Source organism: Mesoplodon densirostris, chromosome 2, assembly GCF_025265405.1.
Source record: "Mesoplodon densirostris isolate mMesDen1 chromosome 2, mMesDen1 primary haplotype, whole genome shotgun sequence".
Classification (NCBI taxonomy): domain Eukaryota; kingdom Metazoa; phylum Chordata; class Mammalia; order Artiodactyla; family Ziphiidae; genus Mesoplodon; species Mesoplodon densirostris.
Window position 1 is genome coordinate 44802875 of NC_082662.1, and position 11171 is coordinate 44814045.

Below are 11171 nucleotides of genomic sequence, written 5' to 3' on the forward strand. Positions count from 1 at the left end.
AAGGAACTTGTGCTAGGTTTCAGGGAGATATCAGTCTAGCCATTTTCTGTGCTCACTTAGGCTTACTATAATTAATATAGTCTTCAATCAGAGGTTTCTTGGTAGGACTCTTTTAAATCCACATATCCATCATGGGGGTTCATTTAGTTAAAATGAGGTAGTACAATCAATAAATCCACTTAACTAAGCACAGGAAAACTGCAAAAGCTCACAATGGTCTGAAAATGAATAAAAGAGTGAGGGAGCCACTACTGCCAACCCCTTAAAGGGCAGAGTATCTCCTCCCACCTGAAGGTTTTTTGAGTGTAGGATCTGTGAGCACCAAATGTGGAGATCAAATGAAGATATCCATGTCAACCCATATGGTAAATATTAGTAAACATTTATTTTATACACAAAGACAAGAATAAACGCTAGTAAGTTTCTTCAGTGCCCTAAGGAATAATCAGACATGTACCCTCTGGCCCATTTCAAAAACCTTCTATTTGTTGTCCAAGGTCTCCCTGACTCCCAAGCCACCACCTGAAAGCCTCTCCAGCAAATTTCTCTCTCAGCATCCCCTCCCTGCTCTTTCACAGCCTTGTTCCATTTTCACTGTATTGCTCACCATGCCCCAAATATCCTTTGTTTTCAGCCCCCTCTGTGCACTGGCTGCAGGGAGGATGTCAGACTACATAAATGGAAGCACTGGGCACAGAACAGGTACTTAATAAATGCTTATTGATTCTCACCATGAGGTAGTTAAACTAGACCAGTGGTTCTTTAATTTTAGCCAACCTCAAAACCACCTGGAAGACTTGTTATAACACAGATTGTTGGGCTGTACCCCAGAGTTTCTGATTCTTTGGGTCTGAGGAGGGACCTGAGATTATGCATTTCTAACAAATTCCCAGTGATGCTGACGTTGCTGATCTGGAGACTACACTTCTAGAACCAATGAACTAAACGGAATGCATAGCTTCTTGCATTTCTAATGGTTTGATTCCTCAATGCTTTTAACAGAGACTAAATAAACAAAATGAACTTTTATCTCTATATAAAGTAATACTTAACATGATCACAAATGAAAATATGGGCTCTATAAGACCCAATGTGCACAGTGTAGAGAAAAGAGCACATACTTTAGAATCAGAAGATTTGAGTTGGAATCCCATTTTGTAGCTGCATGGTCAACCTAAGGCAAATTAATTACTCTCTGAATATCTGTCCCATGGGGTTGATTGTGAGATACTATTAACACATGGAAATAATTTGTAAAAAGAAAAGTACTGTATACAGACTATACTAATAACATATATGTACAATGTATTAATGTTGAGTGGACTGATAATAAATAATATATGTTTTGAATACTTTAAATCACAAATTTCTAAAATTTCCAATCCCAGTGCTAATTAAGTATAGAAAAGTATATGATGTACATGTTGCTATATCATCTCAAATACATATAAATTTTATTAGTACCACTGGTAAATACCAATAATAGTAGCTGTGGTGGCCAATTTCCAAGATAGTCTCCAATGATCCCCACCTCCCAGGATTCATACCCTTGTGCAGTTTCCTCCTACATTGAATCAGTGACCAATAGAATACTCTAATAAGAGACACTGCCACTTCCTGTTTGGTTTCTTGGATCTCTCTCCCTAGGAGATGCCATGAACACACTCTGTGGAGTGAAGCAGATCTGTGGAAAGATCCACGTGGAAAGGAATGAAGGCCTCCTGCTAAAGCCAGTGCCAGACATGTGAGTAAGCCACCTTGGAAGGTAATCCTCCAGGCCCACTCAAGCCTTCAGATGACTGTAACCTAAGCCAACATCTGGCAGCAACCTCATAAGAGACCACAAGCCAGAAGCCAAGCCACTCCCAAATATTTGATCCACAGTAACTGTGTGTTAATGAATTATTATTGTTGTTTTAAGCCATCAAGTTTTGAAGTGATTACAGAGTGATAGATTATGGATACAGTAGCTAACATTTATTGTGCATTTATTATGTTCTGGGAACTATGCTAAGCACCCAACAGCCCTATGACATAGATGCTATTATAATCCCCAAAGAGGAAAGTGTGGCCCAGAGAGGTTAAGTAATTTAGTCAAGGTTCCATGACTAGTTACTGGCAGAACTGAAATCTGAATCTAGGTCTATAACTCCAAAGCCCAGATTCTTGGTTACTCATCCATATAAGCCAGGATAAAACCTTTTGGACAGTTAAGCAGCAGAAGCAACTGAGTTCCCAGAGGAGAGCAAAACTGTATAAAACCAACAAGGGATAGGCCAGGGGCCAGATACACAATAGCACTGGTGCCTAATGTCATAAAACCCAGAAGTTCTAAACTGGCCCCACCGCCCAGCCTTTGTACCAGCAAACGAGTCAGCTCTTGGGACACTTCTGCCCAAGATGCCCAGGACTCACCCATATCTGCAGCTTCACTCGCTTCTCGTGGCGGTAGACTGTCTTCACCTTAAAGTCAATACCCACGGTGCTGACGAAGGCTGGGGTGAAGGTGTCGTCAGCATAGCGGAAGAGGAAGGATGTTTTGCCAACACTGCTGTTGCCGATGATGAGCAGTTTGAACATGTAGTCAAAATTCTGGTCAGAAGCATCTTTGACTCCGGCTTTACCATCAGTCACTGAAGCCATCTGCAGGAGAGACCTGTGGTCACTCAGGAACACACCTCCAGTGTCACCCTGGATCACCTAACTTTTAATGGTCACACCACCCTGCATACACTCACTCCATGCCCCAGCATCATTGAGGAAATACACACTACTCAGAGTCACCCCCTCACTGCACCTGCCCCAAATGTTGTCTCAGGATTGGGGTGGAGCCCAGCTCCTCCCATTCATTCCTTCAGCAAATATTTACTAAACACATTGTTCTGGGTCAAGCCCTGTGCTGGGCACAAGGAATACAAGTATGAATCAGACATGGTGTACGACCTCTGAGTGGCCACAGATTAGAATAAAAAACTCACAAACACAGAGTAACAAAGCAGTGGATAAGTGATAAGACAGAGGGAAGCCTTGGCTGAGGAAGCCCATAAGAAGTACCTAACCCAACCTGGAGGCATGGTGGGCAAGGAGAGGCTCCTGTAGGGGTAGCTCCTAAGCTGAGTTTGGAAAAAAAAAAAAAAAAAAAAAAGGCCAAAACAGCAAGTCAAAGCAAGGGAAACAATCACAATGACATCATACCACCCTCCACTCTGCTGCTAGTCGTCTTTGTTTGTTTACAAAAGAAAATTTCTCCTTTGAAAGTATATATCCATTACAAGACATTAGAAAAAAACACAAGAATGTAAAACAGAAAATTTTAAATTACCAGACACGGCATCCACTCAGAAACTGCCACTGTTAACATTTGAAGTTTATTTCCTCCTTTATTTTTTCACGTACCAGAGTGCCATCTATTTTGAAATTATACCTTATTATTTAATTTAAAAGGTAATACATTGTAGTATACCTAGGCCTTAATATTACCAGCAAATATTTGTCAATTACTCATTATTTCCCATGAGAGATATGATGGTGACAATAACCATAGAACAGTTCCCATTTATTGAGCGCTGTGATATTGTGATATAATAAAAGACATGTATCTGGTCTGGGTTCCTGGTTCCAGGCAGAGCTCCTGAAACCTTTGCAACCTCTGGAAGTGCAAGTGATAAGTGTCTTGTTGTGCGCTGATGAGATGCCTGGTGGCTGGGGCTCCAGGACAACCACAGAGTGGGGGCTGGTTGCCAGAGGCACCAACCACATGATTAGAGGGTTGGAACTTTCAGCACCACCCCCTAACCTCTGGGGAGGGGAGAAGGGCTGGAGATTAAGTTGATGACTAAAGGCCAATGACTTAATCTATCATGCCTACAGTAATGAAATCCTCGTAAAAAACCCTAACCAAAGCGGTGTGGAGATCTTCCAGGTTGGTGATCACGTTGATGTGCTAGGAGAGACCCTGGAAGCTCCAAAACACCCTTTCCCCCTACCCTGCCCTATGCATCTCTTCCATCTGGCTGTTCCTGAGTTGTATCCTTTACACTTTTACAATAAACAAGTAATTAGTATTAAGAAAAAAAGGGTAATACACACACTGAAAATAATTCAGACAAACTTTACTATTTGCAAGTATTACTTTATCACCATCTTCAATTTGCATTATTTTCTTAACTTTTAGCATAAAAAGTAGGTAATATGGAACCTAAAGGTTTACAGTGAAAAGTAAGTCTTGCTTCCACCCCTGATGACCAGTCTCTCCCCAGAGGCAAACAGGTTAATGATTTATGTATCTTTCAAAGATAGTCTTTGCATATATAAGCACAGAGGTCTGTTCATACTTTATATATATATATATATATATATAAATGATAACACACAATACATTCTAGTCTATATCTTCCATGTATATTTTAATAGCTGAGATAATTAGTTTTGTATCCTGCTCCTTTTCACTTAACATTATATCATATGCCGAGACTTTAAAAATTTTTTGTAAATATGATTTCAATTGACTACACTTTATTCCAACCTGTGGTTGTGTCATATGACCAATTCTTTAAAGTCATATATTTATTTTTCTGTTCTTAATTATAAAAATTAAGTTGCAGTAACCATTTCTTTACATATTTGTTCTCTTTCTTATTTATTTCCTTAGGAGAGATTCCTAGAAATGGAACCCCTGGTCAAAGAATAACTCTACTGAAACACAGATTTGATTCTTACCTCAATTTCCTTTATCTTATTTTATCCTCTAGATAGACCTGGGAGATAAAACTGGAAGGACAAAGATTACTATCCCCATTGGATCAAGAAGGGAACTGAGGGCCAGAAATTATAAGGATTTGCCCAAGCTAACAACTAACAGCTGAGACTAGACCTAGTACCATGAAGTAATATGGGAGAGGTCAAAATTCCTGCTCTATTCTTCAGCTGAATTCTTGGGTGAGTAATATCAGCTCTCTAAGCCACAGCATTTTACCTTACAACAGAGAAACTACCACCTACTTCACTGAGCTATGGTACCAACAGAGTGAGCAGTTACCATATGTAAATAATCTGGCATGGTTTCTTGATCTATGGGATGTACTCAATAAATATTAATTCACTGGCTTTTTAATTCACTTCTGCAGTCAAATCTTGTTCAAGTGCCCTCTCCCTGATCTGGGCTCCATAATTTGAGCCTGTTTTACAATTAACTGTCTGTCTCTCCTTCTGGATTCAGCTAAGTTTTATCCATCCTTATACCCTGTCAACAATGAACCTAGAGTAAATCCTTGGGCATCTTACTCCTTTCAGTAAACAATTTATTGAACATTTGGCACGTGCCAGACTATTGATGTAAATGTTGTATTATTGGTTTTCATTTTTCTGATGCAGCTGTTTGCACTCTTAGATTACTGGAATTAGAAGGGATTTTAGAGTGGCAGCTTTATCATAACAAAAAGCCTGGCTACTGGTCCCAGCTTTCCCAGTAAGTCAATGTATGAACATGGACAAGTCACCGAAACTCTGAGCTTCAATGTCCTCATCTATGATATGATCACATTACCTACTGCAGAAGGCTGCTGTGATTTTTAAATAAGAAAATGTAGGAAAAGAAAAAGTAAAACTGTCACTGTTTGCAGATGACATGATACTATACATAGATAATCCTAAAGATGTCACCAGAAAACTTCTAGAGCTAATCAATGAATTTGGTAAAGTTGCAGGATACAAAATTAATGCACAGAAATCTCTTGCATTCCTATACACTAACAATGAAAGATCAGAAAGAGAAATTAAGGAAACAACCCCACTCACCACTGCAACAAAAAAATAAAATACCTAGGAATAAACCTACCTAAGGAGGTAAAAGACCTGTACTCAGAAAACTATAAGACACTGATGGAAGAAATCAAAGATGACACAAACAGATGGAGAGATATACCATGTTCTTGGATTGGAAGAATCAATATTGTGAAAATGACTGTACTACCCAAAGCAATCTACACATTCAATGCAATCCCTATCAAATTACCAATGGCATTATTTACAGAAGTAGAACAAAAAATCTTATTTGTATGGAGACACAAAAGACCCCAAATAGCAAAAGCAACCTTGAGGGAAAAAAGCAGAGCTGGAGGAATCAGACTCCCTGACTTCAGACTATACCACAAAGCTACAATAATCAAGACAATATGGTACTAGCACAAAAACAGAAATATAGATCAATGGAACAGGATAGAAAGCCCAGAGGTTAACCCACGCACTTATGGTCAACAAATCTATGACAAAGTAGACAAGGATATACAATGGAGAAAAGACAGTTTCTTCAATAAGTGGTGCTGGGAAAACTGGACAGCCATGTAAAAGAATGAAATTAGAACACTCCCTAATACCATACACAAAAATAAACTCAAAATGGATTAAACACCTAAATGTAAGACTGGATACTATAAAACTCTTAGAGGAAAACATAGGAAGAACACTCTTTGACATAAATCACAGCAAGATCTTTTTTGACCCACCTCCTAGAGTAATGGAAATAAAAACAAAAATAAACAAAAATAAACCAAAGGGACCTAATGAAACTTAAAAGCTTTTGCACAGCAAAGGAAACTATAAACAAGACAAAAAGACAACCCTCAGAATGGGAGAAAATATTTGCAAATGAATCATCGGACAAAGGATTAATCTCCAAAATATATAAAGAGCTCATGTAGCTCAATATTTAAAAAAACAAACAACCCAATCAAAAAAATGGGCAGAAGACCTAAACAGACATTTCTCCACAGAAGACATACAGATGGCCTAGAGGCACATGAAAAGATGCTCAACATCACTAATTATTAGAGAAATGCAAATCAAAAGTATAATGAGGTATCACCTCACACCAGTTAGAATGGGCATCATCAGAAAATCTACAAACAACAAATGCTGGAGAGGGTGTGGAGAAAAGGGCACCGTCTCACACTGTTGGTGGGAATGTAAATTGATACAGCCACTGTGGAGAACAGTATGGAGGTTCCTTAAAAAACTAAAAATAGAATTACCATATGATCCAGCAATCCCACTACTGGGCATATACCCAGAGAAAACCATAATTCAAAAAGACACATGCACCCCAATGTTCATTGCAGCATTATTTACAATAGCCAGGTCATGGAAGCAACGTAAATGCCCATCAACAGACGAATGGATAAAGAAGATGTGGTACATACATACAATGGAACATTACTCAGCCATAAAAAGGAATGAAATTGGGTCATTTGTAGAGACATGGATGAACCTAGAGACGGTCATAACAGAGTGAAGTAAGTCAGAAAGAGAAAAATAAATCTCATATATTAACGCATACATGTGGAAACTAGAAAAATGTTACAGATGAACCGGTTCATCTGAGAAATAGAGACACAGGTGTAGAGAATAAATAGAGACACACAAGGCAGAAATAGAGACACAGGTGTAGAGAATAAACGTATAGACACCAAGGGGGGAAAGCGGGGGTGGTGGTGGTATGAAGAATTGGGAGATGGGATTGACATATATACACTAATATGTATAAAATACATAACTAATAAGAACCTGCTGTATAAAAAATAAATTAATTTAAAAAAAAAGAAAATGTATATAAGGGTGCTTCATACCTACACTCCGTGGAGAAAACTACACCTGGCCTTGCGTAGAATCAGTTGGAAAAGTGCCTGCCTTTATTAGCTATGTCTGCCATAGGTGCAAGGCAAGAGTAAAAAATAGTTTCAGCTCCTGGTCTGATCCACTCCCCTTCATTTTCAGGTAAAAAAAATTGAGGTTCCACAAAGAGAAGTGATTTGTCAAAGGTCATACAGCAAGTCGGTTGGAGCATCATTACTAGAACTTCTGTCATCTGATTACCCCCAGATTGGACTGGGATTAGGGAAAATAAAAACTACAACAATTTTAGGGTGAGTAGAAAAGCATCCCCAGCACCCTGAGATCTCTTTCCTAGCACTTGCCATACTGTACTGTCAACATTTGTTTATGTGCACACAGCATAGCTTTCCCAGAAGGTGGTATGAAAACAGGGAGAGCTGAGAGGTACAGTTGGAAGGCAGGTTCATGTGGACGCCCCCAAGGGGATCTTCTCAAGAGTGGGGCAGGGGCTACACAGACATTCAGAAGAGAAGTAAAAACCACCCCAGCAGGCAGCTGCCTGAGGCAGATCTGAGCAGAGGCAGCTGCCTGAGGCAGATCTGAGCAGACAGGTCAAGGCACAGGTGGTGTCTGCAGAACTGCATTTGTCAGATAAGCGTCAATCAGATCTTCTCTCTTTTTTTTGACAGTCACATAAATGACAGAGCTGGGTAGCTCACTGTCTTCGTGACAAGCAATACAGATGAAGGCCCAGGGAAGTCATATCTGGTCCCAGGCTGGGGGAAAGAAGGAAATGGCTCCTCCAAGGGTCGGTGTGAAAAGCAAACAACACTTTGAGTCTGACAAGCATCTAAGGAAGAAACCGACTTCAGCCAGGAAAGAGGAGGAAAGAGGAGACAGCCTTAAAATCCAGCAAGAAGAGATCAACTGAATACATGTAGTGAAGAAGTAAATGGATGAACTTCTCTTTTGAAGAAAAGAGAACAAGACAAAGTCAGAGACACCTGGGCTGAGCCCTGGCTCTCTAAGCAATTATGTAACCTTAGGCAGATCACACCCTGGGCCTCAGTTTCCTTATCTATAAAATGAGTTAATAAAGTGGCTTCCGGGCAAACTATTGGAAGAATTAAAACCAGTACGTGAGAGAGGCAGGAGCACAGCCAGAGCTCAATTAGTCATTCAGTCAACATTCATTGAGCACCTACTGTGTGCCAGGCCCTGTGCTGTACTCTGGGGAGATGATGAGAAACCATAGAAGTTCCAGCTTAGAGGAGAAACCTTCCTAAACATCCTCTATAGGTTGCTGGTGTCTCCCTTCATATTGTAATCCTTAAGAAACTGGAGATTTATTTCTTGGACTAGAGATCATTTTATATTTTTGTCTGTTTCTGTACTGTTTCCTCTGATAGGAACATTCTTTCCTCTGTGGCTAGCTAAATCCTTCATGACCAGGAAGTCTTCCCTGACCCACCATCCTCTGGCAGAATGTATTTGCTAGGGCAAACACAGCACCAGGGCTTCCCAGTACCACAGACAGGGCTTTTCACGGACTTCCATTGTCTTCCTCCCTTTATAGGCTCAGAACAGGTGAGCAAACACACACACACACACACACACACACACACACACACAACTCCTTTTACTATCCCCCACCTTTTTCCATCTGGATTCCAAGAAGCTGGGATGGATGGCCCTGTCCTTCTCCCACTCCCCTCCACACCTCTATTAGCTGCCACCTCCCTCCCTAAAATCTCTTCCCACACGTGGACTCCAGAACAGAGTCAGCCTGTGGATGAATTTCTCTGTCAACGATTCTCTTCTTGTCTCTGACCCCAGGTAGCAGTGTAACAGGGTCCAGTGCCTGCGCCCCCTCCTCAGCCTTCTGAGGAGCTAAGACACAGCTACCAGCTAGATGCCCTTGGACTCCACTCTGGGCCCCAATCATCTTCCCACTCCCACACCACAACCCACACCTGGCTTCCTCTGCACCATGACCCAGCCCATCTACCAGCCTAAACTCTCCAAGTTCCCCGACAGTTCCTCCACTCCCGGTTGCCAACCCCTTGCTCTATTCCAGTGCCTCTCCATGCGCCACCCCTAGCCAGAACTCAGGTGCCCACAGCCCATATCCAAGCCCTTGGCTCTCTCCCCCTTTCTCTGCAGCCTGGATAGACCCAGCCTTGCCTCCCACCTTCCCATTCTTCCAAGCTTCCCATCTCCAAGCCCCATCCCTCTCCCGCACTCAGGTTACCCCCCTTGCCTAGACCCACCTGGGCTCCGGCACCACATCACACTCACTTTACCTTCTCCCGGCCCAGCGCCCCTTCCCCTCATCATCTCACTCCTCTCCAGCTCGAAAGGACCCCCGCCGGCCAGTCCCCTCCCCTTAGCTCTTCACTTCCACGCCTCCCTTCCCTCGTTCCTCTCAGTCCTCTCTCTTCAGCACCCCCTTCCCCGCCCCTCGGCTCACTGGTACCCTCTTCCCGCACTGTCCCTCTCAGCTCCCTCCTCTCCCCCCCATCCCCCCGCGTTTCCCCCTCAACGAGCCCTCACTGCGCTCCAATTGCCGCTCCTCCTTTTCCCCAGCCCCGGCGCCCTCTTTCTCGTTCCCCCAATCCCTCTGCCCCTGCTTTTGGAGCCCTCCTTGCGGCCCTCACAGCTCGGGTAGACCCTCCTCAGAGCCTCCTCCCCAGGCTACGCGCCCCTTCACTGCCGCGGTGCCCCTCCTTAGTGGCCTCGCCTGGCCCCTTCTCCTTGGTGTTCCCTCCGCTGCCCTGTGCTCCTTCTCAACGCCCACTCACTGTCCCCAGCGCCCTGCGCCGGGAATCGGTCTCAGATCCTCCCCGGGCGGGCTGCTGGGCCGCGCCCCTTACCTGGGACTCCGGGTGAGGACGAGCGGCTCGCTCCCTGGCAGCGCCGCGGAACCGCTGGACCTGGCGGCGGGCGGCAAAAGGCGCAGTGGGTTCGCGGAGCAGGGCGGGGCGGGGCGGGTCTGGTCCCCACCGCAGCGACTTCGGACTGAGGCTCGGGCTGCAGCTGGGCTGGGCCACCACCGCGTCCAGGGCCCACCCATGCCCCGCCCAGGGGCGGAGTCCCTATTCGCCGGGCCCCCAGCTCTGGGCAGGTGTAGGAAATCCGAGGTATCTTGGGGGCCCGGAGCTCCCCAATATCTGGGCGACTATCGTGATTTATCTTAATTCTCCGCCTCGTTCCATACACTGAACTTACTAGGGTGATCAGAGAGCTTCGATGATAATGTAGGTGATGATGGATTTGTAGCTTTGCCATTTCTAAAGCACTTCCCTGTCGTTATACCGCTTCATCACAAAAGCCCGGGTAGAGAGGCAGAATCTGGACGGCTGTTTACAGGTGGAAATGAAGCCAGAAACCTGGGCATTGTTCTCTACCCTATGCACTCCTTCACACCCTACATCCCATCAGCCTGGTGATGACGCCTCCATAACATATCCTATCCCTTCCCCTCGTCTCCGTCTCCACTGCTCTAGCCCTGGTTCAGGCCTCATCACTTCTTGCCTGAACTAATGAAACAGCCTCCTAATGGG

At 43.6% G+C, this 11171-nt stretch overlaps 1 protein-coding gene across 1 annotated transcript in view; it reads right to left on the bottom strand.

Annotated features, from left to right (window-relative positions):
* The window catches only part of RAB3B (RAB3B, member RAS oncogene family), a 58711-nt gene extending 48117 nt beyond the window's left edge, over positions 1–10594 (bottom strand). Inside the window, exons 1-2 of the mRNA XM_060083495.1 lie at positions 10482–10594; positions 2416–2643 (exon numbers count right to left, since the gene is read on the bottom strand). Coding sequence (XP_059939478.1) covers positions 2416–2643 — 228 coding nt within the window. The 5' untranslated portion in view covers positions 10482–10594. The remainder of the gene's footprint in view (positions 1–2415; positions 2644–10481) is intronic.
* Between the last annotated feature and the right edge of the window lie 577 nt (positions 10595–11171).